The sequence below is a fragment of the Lampetra fluviatilis genome, chromosome 1 (assembly GCF_964198595.1).
Source record: "Lampetra fluviatilis chromosome 1, kcLamFluv1.1, whole genome shotgun sequence".
Lineage (NCBI taxonomy): Eukaryota > Metazoa > Chordata > Hyperoartia > Petromyzontiformes > Petromyzontidae > Lampetra > Lampetra fluviatilis.
Genome location: NC_136275.1, coordinates 6,085,458 through 6,106,195, shown reverse-complemented (window position 1 = coordinate 6,106,195; position 20,738 = coordinate 6,085,458). Strand labels below are relative to the sequence as shown.

At 46.4% G+C, this 20,738-nt stretch overlaps 1 protein-coding gene across 2 annotated transcripts in view; it reads right to left on the bottom strand.

Moving 5' to 3' along the window:
* Window positions 1-20,738, bottom strand: part of LMBR1 (limb development membrane protein 1) — a 76,873-nt gene that overhangs the window by 26,091 nt on the left and 30,044 nt on the right. For both annotated transcript variants that reach the window (XR_013636485.1, XM_078854934.1), the window contains exons 3-12: window positions 18,853-18,886; window positions 16,493-16,632; window positions 15,475-15,578; window positions 15,045-15,171; window positions 14,355-14,423; window positions 13,031-13,095; window positions 10,085-10,157; window positions 4,391-4,474; window positions 3,301-3,377; window positions 2,833-2,910 (exon numbers count right to left, since the gene is read on the bottom strand). Coding sequence is in view for 1 of the 2 variants with exons in the window: in XM_078854934.1 (XP_078711060.1) it covers window positions 2,833-2,910; window positions 3,301-3,377; window positions 4,391-4,474; window positions 10,085-10,157; window positions 13,031-13,095; window positions 14,355-14,423; window positions 15,045-15,171; window positions 15,475-15,578; window positions 16,493-16,632; window positions 18,853-18,886 (851 nt within the window). In the remaining variant the exon portion in view is untranslated. The remainder of the gene's footprint in view (window positions 1-2,832; window positions 2,911-3,300; window positions 3,378-4,390; window positions 4,475-10,084; window positions 10,158-13,030; window positions 13,096-14,354; window positions 14,424-15,044; window positions 15,172-15,474; window positions 15,579-16,492; window positions 16,633-18,852; window positions 18,887-20,738) is intronic.

The following is a 20,738-nucleotide window of genomic DNA, read 5'->3' as shown; positions in this document are numbered from 1 at the left end:
ATTATCCATAATAGATTGGTGTTGGGTCAGATCGCTTAAGTAAAATTTAGCAATAGGTTTTTACCCTTTTATCTGGTACGAAAACTGACACCTTTATACAAGGGATCATGTTTGCAATAACCACAAGACAAGCAGTCAAAATGCAAACAAAAATAAACAACTCTGATAATGATATGCACTGTCCTTGAAGTTGATTGGTTCACACCCGAGACAGCTTTTCTTAGAGCCTAGTCTCCATTGGTGTTGTTTCTTTTTATTTGCATTTTGAATGCTTGTGTTGTGGTTATTGCAAACATGATCCCTTGTATAAAGGTGTCAGTCTTTGTACCAGATAAAAGGGTAAAAACCTATTGCTATATTCTGCTACTGGTAAAGGAGGTGTCATAGTGTTAAATTTGTCATAACCTCTCTACCACCGTACATTGCCAATTAATAAAGTTGTCACGTCAATAAACGTGCCAATTTATTACTACTTCAGCACACTGACGTGTTTGAGATATGACCAGAATCATCAGGCAGTTGCAATATTTCCGACCCAAAAATCAATTACGAAGCAATCAACAGCCAGTCAACAGATTGTGGATGGTCTGCAGTGCAAAACAATCCTTTTCTGCCACCCAGTCTCATGCCGCTGCGAGGCAATCTCATGTTTTGAGAAGGCGCCTGGCCAATAGATTTGTCTTTCCACTACCACCACCTGTGTACATGTCTGTGCATTATTAGAGTAACCCTGAGAACATACCAACTGTGACTCCTACATCCCTCGTAGAGAGCACTGATTGCAGTGTTGCAAAACAAGCTTTTATTGTGCTGTAAAATAATTCCGCTTTATAATTCGCGATTCCGAAATTATGCTGTATTTGTAAAAAAAATCACCAGGGTTGAAACATTAACTTTTTGTGCACAGTTAGACACAGTATCTCAAAAGAAGATAAAAGAGTATCATCGTCTCTTCATTGTAAATCAAGATGTCAATGGCCAAAGTTCCTAAAACATTTGGAGCTATCAAAAAACAAACCCTCAAATAGAGAACGCAAAAAGTAAATAAGTCCCAGCTTCTTTCTGCTTCTTGCTGGGCAGGGTTTTTTTTCCGCTGGTGGTGGAAATTCCACATTCCCACTTTGACGGCCAGATTTCCAACAGGACGACCTTTGTTTATCGATTTTATGATCTCAATTATGAATAGTCCTTATAAGCATCATCCTTACTGCTACACAATACAATCGATGGTGAAAAGTCATGAAAAACGTATAAAATGTAATATTGTAATACATTAAATCACAGTGACGCCTGTGGGGCTGTGTTCACATTTGTCTACATTGTCATGGCAGATACCAGTCAAAAATAAGTATAACCACTCTTGATTTCTGAAAAGTGGTACTTATTTTATCGATGCCTAACTGGAATTTCAGCTCACAACAACCCAATCCGAACCTTTGTTGCTCTGTCACGGATGGTTAATAAGAACACGATGGTGATGGTATTAATCCAGTAGCCATGATGACACCTTGACAAACATTTTCATTGGGTTTTTGATCACCACCAATTACAGTAATGTACAACTCAATCGGGCTATCATTGTAGTCATGCAACAAACCAAAAAATAATCTTCCCTACGGAACTCACTCCGCCAGAAAGGCATCACATCACGATTCGGGAACAAGAGGACGACACCAAACATTTACATACGAGACTCATTTGAATACTGGACTATTAATAATGATCATTAGGACTGTAAAGCACCACACAGAAGCGCGACGAACCACAGACAAGTGCAAAAGCAGCAACCATTTGGTGAGCCGGCACCAACAACTGTCCAAGCTCTGCGGTCCTCTACATGAAGACATTATTAAAGATGTATTAACGTGGGAGAAACCGGAGCACACTGAGAAACCCGACACAGATGGACCAGATGAAGATTCGTCGACATTTTGTTGCACCGTTTCCTCGTGGCACGTCAGGGTATGGCACCTCCTCGACGCCCACGGGAAGGGAGTTTCACATTTGTGCCATCCACAAAAAACCTTGCTGCCTCCGCAGTGCTGGATTACAGGCCACGTGCATAGCCACCACCGCCTCTCACTCAACATTAGATGGCGCTCCATTTCAGTGTTAGCTGCATGTGAAGTTTCAATTTGATTGTTTCACACTCAAGAGATCAGCAGGAGTCACAGTTTTAAGATAGACCTGCGTCACGTGTCAGTTATCCAACATGTTAGCCGTGAGATGGAATCTGCCCAATCGAGAGAAACCCCACGTTTATGTATTTTTGTAGAATAACTATTAACTGTGCCGACAAGCATGTTCTCACTGCCGTTGAGAAGGCAGTTCCTCGTCGGCATTACCGCAATTTATTAATGTTTTAAAAACATTAACCAGTTGCTGTGGCAGAATACTTCACTGGTAGTCAGGAGGTCCTGGGTCTTATATTGGATTTGGGGGTTAACTCAAGTCCACTTAAATCCATCCGGGGTCAATAATCTATCATGGGGAAGGGGAGGGCTTGCACCGGTTTTGATATCCCTTGCCACTCATGATAGCCGTGGAAATTAACTCAGGTTGCTCGGTCCAGAGTGCAGTGCCCTAACCATGATGTCACCAATTTATATCTTCTTATATTCATGAAGGTTAACACAAAGAACGAGACAGAATGACGAGGCAATATGTACGAGGCAGACAAACCAGGAGAGACGGTTCTAACGAGAGACTAACTCGAATCGTGAGCCTGAAGGAATGGCCGGAGGGGCGTTTGGTTCAACCGTCGTGCAGAGATGGGGGCAATGTCCTGGGACCCAGCGATTGAGCACTGACACGGCGGGCGAGCACTCTCACCTGGCTTCCCTTGGGCATTGCCGCGTCATCAATGAGCAGGACCAGGACGTGGAAGCACACGAGCACCACGGAGACGCCCTGTCGCACACAATGACAAAGGTCTCCTCGTAAAGCCTTCAACACAGTTGGGGGACAAGTGCTGTTAGCGAGCACTGCCTTTGTCTCCCAAGTGCTTATGTTTTACAAACTTCCGACATTAGGAAGCCACTGGATGTATGCACTGTTAAATCTAGATAGAAACTAATTTCTTGTCAACTGCATTGTGTTTAGTTTATTGTCCTTCCACAGCACCTCTGATGAGCACGGTTGGCTATGTACAGTGCGAAAGAAGTTCAAGACACATACATAAATACACCGCACCATGTGCTTATTTGGGTATGATTCGACCTCGAGGAGGGCCCTGGACTGGTTCAAATATTTGCCACTGTTGTTGGTTATGAGCAGGAATTGAACACGAAGGCCACTGACCGTGAGCAGCAGGAGCAGCAGCATCACAAGAGGGAAGCACAAGTTCCTTTGCCAAACAGAGGCTCCAACCCTCCGCTCTACACACACACAGGTACACACAACCTCCGTTAGCCTTACAGACTTTGGGGATGAGCAGTCATCAAGAATGCCATAACACATGAGATGGTCTTGCGATCATCGACACCATGCATGCCAGCCTTCCTTCAACTTCCCCGTGTTGGTGTTAACTGCATCAAGTAAACTAAAACAGTCTGCCTCAGCAGCAGACTATGCTTTCCCACCTGATGATGGACGCTTGTGTTGCGCCCGAAATGTCGTGATTAATTTTATTTTATACCTACGTGGCTTTACCGAAAGAACCAAAGAGTTTGTATAAAACTAAACTGTTTTTATTTGACCAGGTAAGGCCCACTGAGCTTATTTTCACAAGCAATCTGGCTGCAACTTATAGCTCAATGAAGTGGCTTACGTGGATTTTTTTATCGCAGCCAAATACTGTAAACGCATGTTTATAAATGTAGAGGGAAAAACTGGAGGACCCGAAGAAAAATCCACGTGACCACGGTGAGAAGATGCAAACTTCAAATATACAGACGTCGGGGTCAGGATCGAACCCACAAGCTCTTGTGGAAACCAAGCGAGATGTAAACTGGTATGCAGAAGGTCGTGGGTTTGATCCTAACCCTGACGCTTGTATATGTGGAGTTTATATGTTCTCCCCGTAGTCACATGTATATATGTTGAACTTCTTTCGCACAGTATATAGCCAACCGTGCTTTTCGGAGGTGTGGGGAAAGCCTGGCTTTTCCTCCAGGTCCTCCGGATTTTCCCTCCACATTTAGAAACATGCGTTTGAAAGTATTTGGCTGCTATACAATTTTCCACATGCTGAGCTACTTCATTGAGCTACCAGTTGTGTCCAGGTCGCTTCTGAAAAAGAGCTATATAGTTCATGGACCTTACCTGGTCAAATAAAATAAAAAACCTAGTCCGAGTCGGACTAAAGTAGGCCCAGGCCAGATCTAGAGGTGTGATAGTCCACAGACAGCGAGGCTGCCTGTAGTGCGGCGTGCACCGTGCAATGCCTCACCCATGCTGCTGCGCTCCTTGCTCACCCAGAAGATTCTCTCCCTCAGAGCCTCCACGCTCAAGTGCTGCCAGCAGCCCGAGCGACCTGCTCGCCAAGCAGACACGTGCGCGGAGACACACACACACACATATATATACACGCACGCGCAGATACGCACTGACATATACACAACTGTCTACCGATACATATACATGTAGATACATACCCGAGACACACACACGCGCACGAATATACAATATACAAAACAAAGACAAAGATCCCCCATATAGCCTTTAAAAGACTGTTGGTGCAAGTGTTGTTAGCGAGCACCTATTAAGGCTGGCACGGCACAGGAGAGGGTGGTTGGCCAGCACCACGCTCGGCCGCCTTTGTCTCCCCAGTACTGATGTTTACACACTGCACCAGGTACTAATTTGAGACCGGTTCAGATGAGACGATGTAACACAATTTTTGTTCTTGGGTAGTAAGTGTTATTTCGTAATTGCTTATGCATAAAAAGTATAGAAAATGCCTATTTTTCCCCACAAACTTTGCTTTTGTGACCAGAGCAGTGATATTTTGAAATTTAACTATTTCCAATGAGAAAACTGGCGAATTTGTGTCTTTTCATTGACATAAAGTCAGAAAACAACAACATATGAATCAAAGCTAACATGCATTAATACTAAAGTAATACAAAAATTACTACAAAAGATTTAGAAGTGAGTAGTTTTTCGAGATTTGCGATTATACTGTAAATCACTTTTATGAATCAGCCCCCAAATGTTGTCTCCCATTATGTTCGCGTTATACTGTCCTTGGTAGCGGCATTCAAAGTCCAGTATATCCTAGTGGAAGCGCTCGCCTTGCTCCTCCGAGTACGCTGCCATGTTCTCCTTGAATTTATCAAGATGATCATCAAGGATATGGACTTTCAGGGACATCCTACAGCCCATTGTGCTGTAGTTTTTCACCAGAGTCTCAACCAGCTCCACATAGTGTTTGACCTTGTGATTGCCCAGGAAGCCACGAACCACTGCGACAAAGCAGTTCCAAGCCTCTTTCTCCTTACTAGTAAGCTTCTTGGGGAATTAATTGCACTCCAAGATCTTCTTTATTTGTGGTCCGACGAAGACACCGGCTTTGACCTTTGCCTCAGACAGCTTAGGGAAGAAGTCTTGAAGGTACTTGAAGGCTGCCGACTCCTTATCTACAGCTCTGACAAATTGTTTCATAAGGCCAAAATTGATGTGCAGTGGTGGCATTAGCACCATCCAGGGGTTCACCAATGGCTCCCACTTGATGTTGTTCCTCCCCACAGAGAACTCGGTCCGTTGTGGCCAGCCCCGCCTGTGGTAGTGCGCCTTGGTGTCCCTGCTGTCCCAAAGGCAAAGATAGCAGGGAAAAACCACCTTGGAGACCCATCAGGAATGCAACCATTATGAAGTCTCCGATGACCTCCCATCCGTACTCATCATACTTCAAGGTGTCCAGCAAGTTCTTGATGCTGTTGTAATCCTCTTTGAGGTGCACCGAGTGGGCCAGGGGAAGAAACGGGTACTTGTTACCATTATGGAGCAGCACGCCACTCATTCTGGTTACAAGCGATTCTGATTGCCTCGAACAGACTGGTCACATTGTGGCAGAAGCAGAGCCCCTCTTGACGGGTGAAGAAGCTGCAAAAAGGTTGGTGATGCTTCCTCTGATCTGCGACTTGCACACTTTCATCCAACAAGTTCCACTGCTTGAGCCAAGACGTCAAAAGCTCGACATTGGACTTGGTGAGACCAAGATCCCTGATCAAGTCGTTGAGGTCTTTTTGGTTGGGGTAGTATAGTTTCTCTCCTAAGCTCCACCTCTGAAATTGTCATCTGGATCTACAACGTCTTCCTCGCTCTCTGACTTGCTGCTCTCTTCTAAAGACGGCTGCTCTCTCTTCAGAGGAGTGGGTACGGGGAGCTCATGGCAGTGTGGCACCGGGGCGATGTATGAAGGTCCGGATACGTGATAGCAGGTGCATTCTTGCCAGTCCGACGTTTGGAAGGGTCCACCATAAAGAAGTAGCAGTTGCTTGAGTGGTCAGTGGGTTCCCGCCAAATTCTTGGGCAAGCGAACTTCACGTCTCTCTTTCCCTCTCTGTACCATCCAACAAAAAAACATTTATTTCACCCATGACTAATGTGTAAGAGATTTTCCCAACATTTTTCATGTATGATACATTTTTTTTTTTTACTTTTACAATTTAAAAAATTGCAACAAATTTTATAACATAAAATTCCGAGCAACAATTGTCCATCTTACCTTCCAGAGTTTTTTTGCATTGTTCGCAGGTGAAACGATTTTTGTCTTGATCCCCGACAGGCATGCTGAAATATGCCTTGTAGGCCTCACACATCTTAGCAGATGCTTCCACAGAATACTTTTTCACTCTTGTCTTGATAAATTGGCCGCAGACATAGCAAAATGCGTCTTCCGGATGCTTACAGCCTTTTGATGCCATCTCAGAAAAATGCAGATATGTCTCCACTTAGGCAGCTGAACTAAACTGAACTGGTGGGCTTAAGGCCCCTGTATTTATACTAGTATATATATATTACTGGAAAGTTAAATAATTTTCTAGAAGTTACTCAAAGTTTACTCAGCACTGAATCTGTCTGGAATGTTCTGGAAAATAGGTAAATTTCAAAATATCACTGTCCTGGTCATAAAAGCAAAGTTTGTGGGGAATAATAGCCATTTTATGTAATTTGAGGCATAAGCAATTAAGAAATAACACTTACTACCCAGGAACAAAATAAATAAATAAATTGTTACACAGTGTAATCGCCACTGGTGTTGGCCATGAATGGGAATCAGATTCGGGTCGCTGGGTTGGTAGTGCAGCGTGCTAACACTACACAACGGAGATACACACCGTTACACACACACACAACTATCCAATGATACATACACAGAATCACACCGAGACACACACACATATATACACACACAAACAACTCTCTACTGACACATGTACATGAAAAAAGCAGCACAGTATACAAATCTATACAAGACTCCTACACATTAAAACACAAACAGTTTGCAGCAATACAGCCTTATCACACACACGTGCATGCCACAAGGTTGTGTTGTAACATATTCACAAAACAATAATTAACAACTTGCAACCCTTTGCCAATCCACTGCTGGATGAAGGCCTCCCCATGCCTGGTCCGCTCATGGTCAATACCAATTGGTGAAGTGGGTGGGGGGCGGGGTGGTCCATAACTGGTTCAGATGTTGCTCGCAAAATTACATTAGCAATTGCCAGGAATCAAACTCAGGTAGGCAATGCTTCCCAACTCACAACATACCTCTGATCATTAAATGACTACGTGTGATAGCATTAGCCCGATATTAATTTGCGCTAATGCTGCGCAGGGATTACACCTGAGTGCAGGACGTCTGTGAGAAACTACCTTTTGTGTTTCAAACATGGTGGTGCAGTGGTAACACGTGCGCCTCGCAGCGAGAAGGGTCTGGGTTCTATTCCAGACTCGGGTGCCTTTCGATGTGGAGGTTGTATGTTCTCCCCTGTTCTACATGTGTTTCCTCGGGATTATATGGTATCCTCCAAAAGCTAAAAGAAACCATACAATGTAAATGCTTTTGGCCAAACATTGCAATGCTGAAATATTACCTGAAAATTACTCAATTGGATTACAAATAGCAACATTGCCCCCTAACTGTTAAAACTCGAAAGGTCAAACCAAAAGAAGAAGAGTTAAGAGACTCAGTGAGGCTTTCCTGGGTACACAAGCATAAACACGTAAATTATTAATTGAAGCCAGACCCCTGTTCTATGCACAAGTTGCCGTGTGACCACAATACGTGGGAAACATGCGGAATCCTTCACGAAATACACGGTTATCAGCTCACCTGCTTCCTCTAAGTCAACATGATACTGAGGAGAAAGGCTGCATGGAAGGCCACACAATAATAATGTGCGGTCATGCAAATTGTAATTAGAAAGTTGCTGCAATAACTACACGAAATTCATCGCCACAGCACACATGGACACACAAATAAAACTTGTCATGCTGAAAACTAATTAGTCGGTAACTCTGCATCAATGTCCTTCTGAAATATTGAGGTTGAACCCATTGTAACGTTTACTCACGATAAAGTCAAAACTAAAATGGTAATAATCTTCCTTGGCTGACAAATACCGCCTAATCTATTGCCGACAGACTCTCACGGGAGGCATTGTGGGCATATCATAGCACAGCAGATAGTGCCAAGCTCCAGCCTCGTAAGGGCTCATCAGTGAACCATATGCAGCTACAGACGATGGCAGTGTTTTCGCAAAGGGGAACCACAACTGGGATGCGGGGGTCTTCACATTTAAGTAAAGGATTGCTAGTTGTTCTAACATGACTGTTTTAAGAAAGCTTGCAAAGATATATTAATAACAACCAATTAAAACACATTTAAAAAATGATAGCATTTAATTAATGTTGCAGCTGTGACTCCAAGGGAGGAATCGTAATGATGAGTCAAGGGCGGCCACCTGCGCAGGGCGACCGCGTGCCAACGGAGACGAACGCCGGCCCAGCATTCATGCGAGCTGAGATACTGACCTCTTGACTTGTTTTTGTATATTAAGTGGCATTTTTATTTTTGGTTTAGCATGAATTATTGCAAAAGAAGAAATTCACCACTGATTATTGTTAAAAACAACACGATATGTGTTGGATGGACATGTAGCATAGTACTAATCTACGTATGACAGCTATGACAATTACTGCTATACCTCCGATTAGCGCGGTTGGACACGTACGATGCAAACCAAGTTCAACACACATACATATTGAAGGTAGACTGAAATAGAGGCAAACGAGCAGGGTGGCGTGTGTTCAGAAAACTATAAAGATAACGAACACAGGAGTTGAGCGAGGCAAGCACCACTGCTGCCGTTTCAATGGTTAGCTCACACGGCCGCACGCACTGCTGCAGGTGCATGTGCGCGGCACTCCAGCGGAACAGTGGTGGATGCTCAACTGCAGAGCACCTCTTCTAGAGAATGCCACCCAATAAAACATGCCACTTTCGTGGATATGTAATGAGGTCTTGTATCCTGGGCTGTACAAACTGAAGTTTGAAGCTTTGTTAAACCAGCGAGGTATTAAAATGCACAGCAGCCATGCCCCGTTGATGCCACTGGGGCGATTGTGAATGTCGATTTAACGGCACAAGTTTTTCTTCCGATTTCATTCCAATGACGGAAGAAAAACTCAAATGAAATAACTTTATCAGTATGTCTTCAGGTCAGAAGACGTACCATGGCTCCCACAAGAGAGGCCGTGGCACAGTTTGGCAGCAGCTATCATAAAGTGCGGTCGTGTCACAACAGGTCTCTGCTGTGAGTACAATGTCTTCAAAAAAAACGGCTATGCCTCTCTAAATTAAAATGAATTCCAACCGCTTGCACGTCCCGAGATTCAGCGGTGAACGGGACACCCACCCTGTGACTTGCAGACATCTCGGAACGGAAAGGTTTAACAGAGAGCAGTTTGTGTTTTTGTGTTCGTCGGCAGTCGTGAGGTCATGTGGGCAATGGGTGCAAGCCGGCAAGAGGAACCAGCATGGGGCACGAATGTAAGGTAGCGGTGGGAGTGATGCATTCGTGGTGGGAGCCATGAGGGGGCAGGAGTAGGAGGGGGGGTGGGGGCTGACCTTTGAGCCGTCGCTTGAGCACCGCCTCCTCCAGTCGGCTGCACTCGATCTGCTCGTCCAGGTTCTCCAGCAGCTGCAGACGCCCAGAGTGGTGGTCAGCGCACCCAGCAAAACACAGCACAATAGCCAGACTGAGAACAAACTCCCACCAATGCTCCTATTAACACCACTGCCTATACGTGCGGGTGTCCTGGGTGGCTCAGTGGGTTAATGTGCAGGATCAGAGGCACTTGAGCCAGCATCGTTGAGATCCTGGGTTTGAATTGGGTACTCAACTGCCCATGGTTAAACTGGGTTTTCAAGTGTAGCGATGTTGATCATCTCCGCCCAGTCGCTAGTGAACGTACAAGCAAATCTATTTCAGCTCTGAGGAGTGGAATTTTTGTTTTGGTTACTATGAGGCAAACTCTCTTTCTGGGGCCTGTGAGAAGATGTGCTATCTGGCCTACGAACGCGATTGTTTTCTGCCACGATGTGATGCACCGTTGAGTGCAATGCTTCTGAAAACAAATATCTCGATTTTCAAGGCTTCATGCTGACGTCACAACTGGAATAGAATCAGGAAAATAAAACGGTAATATTTAATTCGTGGGTTGTTTCTTCCACAAAATTAATGCGAGGTAAGCCGGTCTGTTCGTAAAACGACTACTTTCTGAACACAGACTATGAGGCGTGCGGCCGTGTGCATCTTCAATATTAAATTCACCGTTTGAATGAATTTTAGTCAACACTCCGAAACAACAATAAACACCCAGAAGGAAACAGCTGTGGTTGTTTGTTTCCTACGTGTGATGTGGACCTACGCGAGGTCACCGGAAATAAGGCATACTAAGAGGAACCTCTTTGTCCCAACCGTGACACCAGGTAAATTTTTTTCATCAAACTTGGATGGGTGACCACTAAGAGCAAAAAGACAGGGGGCAATTAATGTCGTGGGCAGTGGGCGGCAGTGCAATAAAACACAATGTCGTTCTGTAATCCCGCCCACCGCCGTCAACCCACACTGACCAGCATGGTGAAGTATGGTCAAATATTCCTCGCAGCAGCCCACAGGGCGCAGGGAAGCCCTCATCCAGCAGTGGAGTGACAAAATGGGTTGATTGGATCAGCTTAATCACCAGCGGACACTCGAAAGAGTGAAAATATTCACAGCCAAAGGGACACGTTCAAGATGTGTGAGAAGTCGGGATTATGGTATGGGATGTGACTTAATGGACTCATTTGTCTGTTTCGTTCTAACTTTTAGTTGTTTTTGCGTTTAGTTTATTTAATTATTTTTATTTATAAGGTTTTTCATTCGCTTGGTACTCGCTATAAATAGGATTTGGCCCTTATATATAAATAATGTAGAGCGTTGGAGGATGCAATTAGCATGAATGATGCTATGTAAAATGAAATCATTGTTATTAATGCCGCTTAGCCACTGTGCACGCCCACAAATTGAACCCAAATCGCCACTGCAATTGCAGCAGTGCGTAAACCACGATTTCACGACTCGACGTCTGTTGTGCATAGACACACACACACCACACAAACGTTTCACCTTCGTGCGATCCACCAACCCCTTGCCTCCCAAGCCTTCTCATCCTCACCAAGTGTGCACTGGCTGTCGGGACATTTCCGTGAGCCGAGCGAGCGACCGCGCTCCAGCTCCAACCAGTTCAGTTGGCTCCTCGTCCATAAAAGCAAAAGTACACCCTCTGTTTAATGCCATCTTGCCTCTCCCAGCGCCCATGCACTCCCCTGGGTAGTTGTTTGGCCTAAGCGAGTAAACAGTGCTTCAGAGGCCCACAGGCTCAAGTCGCACACTAAAAACCCGGCGAGATCAACATTACCCAGATTTTCCCACACGTTTACGGTCACATAATTGGCAAGGCAAAGCCAAATGCTACTTTTATAGCCTCAATTTATTTTCCCGCCCCCCTCCCTCCACCGCTTTTATTTCACCGGGTCGCACTGTGGTTTGGAGTGCCGGGCTTGGACTGAGAGAAGGTCAAGGGTTAAAATCCTTGTTGGGAGGCAGAATCGGCTAACCCCCCCCACCCCCCAAAAAGTGCCACAGCTTTGCGGGGAAGTCAACAAGTAGTCGTCCAATTGAGAGCACGGTCTCTGTCATGGTAATATGGAATTTTTCACCGCTGGGTGTGGGGTTACCAAATGAGATGAATTGCAGCCCAATGGCACGTTTGCACGGGGAGACACTTTGATTTGAGAAGAACTTTGACTCAAGATAAACCTTTTGTCTTCTCAGCCAGAGAGCACAGAATTGTCCCAAGCTACAGTCGCCATCTAGAGGCAGCATAGAACACGGCAGGGGTGGCCAAGCAAATAACAGTGAGAATCCACCCGGCAAAAATCTCTGACCTGGGGGGCACGTCACCATGACCCCTGACCAAGTGTTTGTGAGTAACGGCACACCACGTATCCCATTTTACCAGCACACGGCAGACTTACTTGCCAATTTCCCATCGTTCACCTCAATTTGTGAACAGTGGGATTCATGTCGGTTGAGCGAAGCACTTAACGAAATCGAAGATGACCCAAAACGACCCGCACCGGCATTTTAACTCGCGACCTTTCGATCGTGAGCCAATGGTTCAAATATCGGCACCACCCGGCCGGATCACTATTCGCATAACCTACGTACGCGATTGGGGTAGTCAACGGTGGTCGTCCAATAGACCGGAATTGCCACTGCTGCCTCAGAGGACTGTCAATGGAGACGAGTGCTGACACATTGCTCGTCAAAGCAGGGAGACACGACGACACGACTTTAATGCGCAAGCTTGTGTCATCACGTACACCTCCGTGTCAGCAGTGTGTCGATGTATCCACCCTGGCGCGGTGCATGTTGCCGCTCGTGCTCTCGGCACGCGCACACACACACACAGTCGCACAGAATGAACGCGGCAATGGTGAAAGCGTTCGCAAGTGACGGCATCTCACCCGCGGCTTCACCAGCAGTTGACCCGTCACCCCGAACATCCGCGACAAGCCCAGCGGCGTGCACACTGCACGGCAAACAAGAAAGATCACAAAGATCCCACGCATAGCCTTAAAAGACTGTTGGGGCAAGTGCTGTTAAGCGAGCACCTATGAAGACCGGGGTTAGTGGCCAGCACCATGCCCGGCCGCCTTTGTCTCCCAAGGGGCCATGTTTACGCACCACACCAGGTACTCATTTGAGGCAGAGTCGACAACAACAACAACCGACATTCGCCACTAAGTAGCAGTGACGTCACCACGACGCTTGTGCCAGGCTATGTGCACCTTGAGGCCACGTGAAGTGTCGAACGCCCGCTGGCAGGAGGTCACGGGGCAGACCCAGGTGCCATGGGTCGACTGACTGAGATGACTGAGATGACTGGCTGATGCACCACCTGTGCCCCCTACTGTGCCAAATTGCTGTGCTTTAGCCACCCGGCGCTCCGCTCGTTGTTGTGAGCGTCGCTCCTCCGCCCTCCGTTGTTGTTGGAGGGCGACTGCCTCCAACTGCCCAGTAGTGTCCTTCACGAGCCTCCGCCACTGAGGCCGATCTTGACACCGCTGGTGCCAGTCATCGGCAAGTCCACGCACTCCACGTCCATTTAGCCCCCTCTATCTGGCCGAACAAAAGCTGTTTAGGCATATGGTGGCTGGGCATGCGGGATACATGACCCAGCCAATGCAGCCTTGCCTGCCGGAGGAGGTCACCGATGGGACTTTGCCCAGATCTTTCAAGGATTTGTGAGCTCCTCACAAAATCCAGCCTGGTTAAACTCAGGATGGATCGTAGGCAGGAGAGCCTAAATGTTTCTAACCGGCGAAGATGTTCCATTAGGGGGTCCACGTTTCGCAAGCGGGACCCCCCTAATGGAACATCTTCGCTGGCTGAGTCGACCCACACACACGCACATACAGCAGCAGCACAAGCAGCTCGTAAGCACTGATGGATCTAGATTTAAAAGTACATCAGTCCAGTATACTTTCTAATATCAAAAGGGAGAGCATTCCAGATGGCTGCAGAAGCACATCTAAAAGCACACGTTTCAATGACCGTCTTTATTCAATGGTTAGCCAAAAGCCACTGCGAGGATGCTCCTTGAAGGGATCAGCAAGCTACTGTGGTTCATGGTTAATTTGTGGCAAGCACTTTGTGTGTAATGAGTGGTGCAATAATGCAGGGGTGGTAATGGAACTGGGTGGCCAAATTGTCCGCACGTCACACTTTTGGACCAAAGCGGTACGAGGACCTGCACTGCGGAGAAGCCGGCGGTGGAGAGTGACTTACCCAGCAGCAGGAGCACCCCAAAGAGGGAGATGCAGGAGTAGAGATAAGGCAGGTAGAAGTCCCACAGGCCTAGGGGCAAACACAACACTTCTTAACGTGTAGGTTCTCGCATACAATTTTACGATTCACAATTGATTTTTGGGTTAGGTCATATCATGATCTGGGAAATATTGTGTCAGAAGAGCCCCCACCACCCGACACAATCAAACAAATTAAATTGTGAAGTGTACACGCATACAACAAGACAATTATGATTGTGTCTGTTTGCTGGTAAGTTGAAGAGCAAATTTCACAACCAAATGTATCAATTAGATATGAGGTTTTTCTAGAAACTGCATCAATATCCTTTGTTCTTACTTCCTGGATCATTTGACCTCTGGTCCATACTTCCCACTCACTACATTTGTGAGTGAGGTTCATCACATGACAGTAAAACCGACATTGGAATTCTCACAGCTCGAATTAAGTGCAGTAGCAAATTTAACACAACGATTCTTCTTTCGTGCAATAATTGGTCACCGGGTTGAGACCATCAATTTGCTACACTTGAGAACAGAGTTGGTTGAATCAGGCAGCCGTCTGGATTCAAAACCCAGGACCTCAGCAGTGGCAGCTCAGCGCTCTGACGTCTGAGCCACAAGAATTGGGTGTGACGTCAACGATTGTGTGCGAGGTCAACTAGTGCCTCACCGCGTAGGGACTTGGTGCTGGCTGGATCCTTGTCGATGATGGATGACGCCACCCACACCATGCCGAACACGAGCAGCACGAGGAGGCACAGCACCACGGCTGCCTCGTACACACGGCCCATCACTCCCTGCAGCAACATGGCACACAGACAAAGACATAGATCCTCTGTGTAGCCTTAAAATACTGTTGGGGTAAGTGCTGTTAGCGAGCACCTATAAAGGCTGGCATGGCACACGAGGAGGTGAGTGGCCAGTACCACGCCCGGCCACCTTTGTCTCCCGAGTGGAAATATTTACACACTGCACTTGGTACTCATTTGAGGCTGAGTCGACCTAGAGGAGGCCCAGAACCGGTTTAGATAATTGTCACTGATGGTGTTGGCGGTGGGGGGGGGGAAGTGATCTTTGTGTTTTGTGACGAGTGGACTGACCTTGCGGGAGCCAGTGAAGCCCTCGGACTCAATGAAGAAGTAGGCGAATGGCATGAGCAGCACCAGGGAGAGGTTGGAGCACAGGAAGACCAGGTTCCACAGCCCTGGGCAGACGACAGCAGAAGAGCCTCCGAATTAGACGATGCACCCCCAACTTTCAGTTTATGTGGGAAAATAGTGCATTGAATAATTGAGGGAATATGTTACGTCGAAATGTAAAGAACTTCAAAGGAGTGTGACTTGATTTTATTATTCGGGGTGACGGGTCAATTGGCATCGTTGATAGTTTTAGCTGCAGTTTGGATTTTGCTCAAACGCAATGTTTCGATTGTAATCAATAAATACATAAGACATCGCTATCGTACGATGATTTGAATGTTACTTCTCTGTCACATGGAGCTTGTGCAGCACGGGAGGCGAGTGCACGCAGACCCTGGGTATGGTGGCACTCACCCGTGATAGTGCTTTCAAAGTTGGGTTGTGTGGATCACGCAAAGATCATAACTTTACTGGGCCTCTCCAGCTGTTGCGCTATTAGTTGGCCAGGAGATGGCAGTAAAGCATGTGGGTGCTGTCTATTTGAACTTTGTTGTCTCCAGTTTTTTCCCCCGCTGGTTATTCCATTGCCTCCCACGCACAAAACTACCAAACATTCCGACGCGGGACGCTGAAAAAACTCCTCCACTGGGTTTAACCGCGAGTCGCCCGCGGTGCGGCGTTCATGTCGTGGCCATCACGGCAGGCAGGGGCGTGGGCGAGCGTGGTGCACGCGGCCGGCCAGGGGGCGACTATACGCAAGAGAACCACGCGTGCGCGCGAATAAACCGTGCGAGCTAACGCGAGCGAGAGAGTACACCGTGCGAATAAGTGAACCGCTCACGAGTGAGCACGTGTACTGTGTGAGTAAGCGAATGAGTGCATCATGCGAGCAAGTGAACCACTCATGAATGAGCGACTGCAGTGTGTTGCTCGAGTGAGTGAGCGAGTTTACCGTAGGAGCGATCGAGAGCGAGCGTACCGTGCACGAGCGAGCCGTTGAGCCACTGCATGTAATAGTTGTGCGGGAGCGACAACAGCACCTCGTTGCTGACAATGGAGAAGGGTAGCAGCAGGGCGGCCGCGAGGGACACGGCCAGTGTGAAGGTGCACATCCACAGCCTGCGAGTGCGCCAGCACGCGTGGCAGACACCACCGATAGGATTATCACGACAGCACAACATTGCCAAGACGGCACAGAATTGCCGCGACAGCACAACATCGACACTTAGAATGCATTCAGCGTCTAGCTGTGACCGCATCGGTCACTAAGGAAGGTACCTGCACTGTGAGATCATGGGACATGGTTAATTTTAGAAAATGGTTAAGATTAACAATGCACCTTTTTGCATACTTTTATGCTGTCAGATCATGCAACAAAATTCTATACGCTTGAATTCTATGCAATGCAATGTCACCATCAGCACCAAAAGTCATGATCAATCGACTGTTGGATGAAGGCCTCCCCCCAAGTCGATGCCATATCTCATGGCCTAGAAGTGTAATATTCCAGAGGGCTACCGCACACCATATCTTAATTGGAGGCATTATATTATTGTTCTAGATTTGAAGCTTTCGTGACTGCAGGGATTCATATTCTTAGGTTTTTTCGGTAAAGTCACGTAGGTAAAAAACATTCAAAAGTAAAATAAAATAAAAAATAAAAAATTACGACGTTTCGGAGGCAACACAAGCTTCCGTCTTCAGGTGGTACCGTCACAGCCACGACAGCTGTATCAAGTAAATGAGAGATTGCAGTAGCTACCACTCCGTTTATATAATGGTTGGAGAAGATCGTGGTGCAAGGGGCGCATACTTATTATGAATATTGTAAGGTGAGGCTTAAGACTAAGAATAGACTGCATAACAAAGGCTGAGCCTTTGTTGTGGAGAGGTGCGGTTTGTGACTCAACCTGTGGCAGGGATACAAATTGAGGTGCATTTGTGGTGATTGCTACATTGGAGAAACGAAACGTCATGTTTCTGATCGTGTCCGCGAGCACAAGTCAGATCTGAAACACGGCAGAACTGATTCTTCGGCCGTTGCCGATCATTGCTACAACTCGGTGGGCTCTCATGAAATTGTATTTTCCGAGACCAAGGTTCTCTGCAAGCCTCCTGGCTACCATCAAAGGTTTGTGCACGAAGCCATACAAATATACAAACACAGACATAATTTCAACCGTGATGACGGTTACAAACTGAGTAATCATTGGAAAGATGTGATTAACCATGCAAAAAAGATTTAACTACACTTATTTGCCAATCTTATTTGACAGACAACTATTACAGTTTTACCATGTTTAGTGGTGGTACCCCTGCCACAGGTTGAGTCACAAACCGCACCTCTCCACAACAAAGGCTCAGCCTTTGTTATGCAGTCTATTCTTAGTCTTAAGCCTCACCTTACCATATTAATAAGTATGCGCCCCTTGCACCACGATCTTCTCCAACCATTATATAAACGGAGTGGTAGCTACTGCAATCTCTCATTTACTTGATACAGCTGTCGTGGCTGTGACGGTACCACGTGAAGACGGAAGCTTGTGTTGCCTCCGAAACGTCGTGATTTTTTATTTTTTATTTTTTATTTTATTTTACTTTTTAATGTTTTTTACCTACGTGACTTTACCGAAAAAACCTAAGAATATATTATTGTTATTTACAATCCTGCTGTGGCTGTGCACAGGTGTGCAGGCCATGCACAGATGCAGGCCATGCAGAGGTTCAGGCCTTGCACAAGTGCAAGACATCCCGTGGCACTACTAATGACTGCGCTGGCCTCTCCCATCCTCGTGCACATTTAACACCACCTGCTCCAGGCGGTAGTGTTGTTGTGCACTGATAAAGACGCCGTACTGGTTTCTCCAGTTCACCTTTTGCCAATTGTTTCCCTTGCTTGAATGAGTTCTATTGGTGGTTAAAAAGCTCACATTTTGAACTTATTTTGCACCTTACGTAGTCAACCGTGACAATCTGAGGTGTGAACATGGAACTGAATAAAGATGCACTCATGTCAACGGTGGCTGTGCTGAGAGCATCCAATCTCTCTTTTTAAAAAATTAGTGAAATCATAGATGATCGCAAACCAGGCTTTGAACCTACAACCTCAGAGCAGGTGGAGGCTCAAGTGCACAGAGAAGAGGATTAAAATCTCCCAATGACACCCGGGCCACACCAAAGCTTCATCGTAGATGACCGGGCGTGTGTCCTCAAAGTGAAATCCACGACTTCTTCCGAAAATAAAATCATCCAAAGTGCTATGTAACCTTGCCACAAGATTCCCGTACATGATGTTCCTTTTTAAGCTGCGACGTGGAAAGCACTGCGTTTATTACTCACGCGATTCTGTTCACCATTGCATCTTCATCATCTCCTGCAACACAAGGCACACTGGTGTTTACGCAGGATAATAAAATGCAATGGTTGCGGCGCATGCGTTAGGAGACACCTCGACGGTCACGGCCGGCTCTCGTGGCATGTGTTGTGAACGCTGCCCATTTCTAAATGTAGCCCGCGATGTGTAGAACGGCAAGACCAGGCGCAATCATGCCCCGGCATCGTGGTGCACTTCAGCAACAACTTCACAGGGAATTCGTGGAAGAGGGAACACTCATTTTCATTTGACTTATTAATAGCGGATGGGTGGAGTGGTGGCGGAGTGGTTAGTGCACTATGCTACGAATCTAGCAACATGAGTTTAGATTCTCAGCCACGGCTTAACAGCATGGTGATCTTAAAGGTGCATTGAAAAATGTTGATACTCCGACTGATGCTCCTACTGCTGTGGAGTGACTCATGCAGCCAGCTATGGCTGCAGAGTTTGGTAGTACATGTTGTTTACGTCGTTTATTGTGAAAATTCGGTCACAGTTCCTATGACCACTGTTTCATTGCTTTTATGGCTATATTTTGGTGATTTTCGAAAAGTTTTTTGGTTTGGCCATGTTTGTTTGTTGTAGTACAGAGTTAGACTGATGGCCTAAATCTAAGTTGTTGTGGTTGTTGTTGTTTGACTTGCATCCCACTGGGATTTTTGCACAGTGTTGGTGTATGGTGCTTTTTCTGCAATATTTTGCTGTCTTTTCTTGGATTTTGTTTGCACACAGTCACTATAAGATGTTCATGTTTTTGTTTTTTGTTTGTTGCGGTTGCACCCGATTCAAGAGCCGAATGGCTCACAGGGCTATACCTAATAAATGAACTTGAACTTGAAGGATAGTCAAACCCCCACTCCATGGGAATGCCTTCATCCAGCAGTGGATTGACATAGGGCTGTACATTTTTATTTATAACATATCTCTAACTTAAAACAATTTTATTTCAATATACAAATTATGGGAATTTCCTATAAAACCTTTAGAAAATGTTGGCATCCCTCACTGTTAGTGGCTGCCCCTCGCATATAACACACTACTGCCTAGTAACACTGCTTTAATGACCAGAGCCTCTCCACTGATGTCTGCTTTGCTGAAACAAAGACACGGCCTGAAATGATAACAATGTTGAATTTCTACTTTGTGTACGCAGGCTGTGTGCCCGGGGCTGTAAAACACAGGCTTGCAGCTTCTTAAGTGAATACAAATACACCATTGTTACGGTCACATAGGTCAGCAGGACGACACTCCAGTGATGTCACCGTGATGTCAATCCCGTGCATTTTAGAGTCAATTCATTGACGTTACTTCAGTGACGTTACTCGAGTACCATGATAGAACACCAGAGAGTGAATCACAAGCATTCTGTTTGCCTTTCGCAAAGCTGAACGAGAAACGCCGAACCCGCCCAGGATGCTCAGTCGAGTACACATCTACACAGCACTGTGTTTGACTGCGGCCACATCTTACTTTCAGAAAAGGGTATTAAAAAAAAAAACAGAAACATTGTACGTTTATTTCTGTATTATAGAGCCATCAAATCAGTCGGGCTCAACTTTTATCAAAGTAACCGCTGCACGTAACCACCACCCTGCCGTGGACATCAAATCTCCGTCAGTAATCAAGGGGACCCGTGAAACAAGATCGCTCTTGTTGTGCGGTGGGGCAAGAAGGCAGGGCAAGAAGCCTCTCCACTGAATCGGCATCTTCCCTGTTAAACCCTCCGGGGGTCCTGGCAAGCACCACGCACATAGTGGCCTCCACTGAGTGAGGGGGGGCTGTTGCTCTGTGAGCATGCGTACCGCGACGGTGGGGATAGGCGAGGCGAGCGTGGGCCAAATTTTCTGGCTGT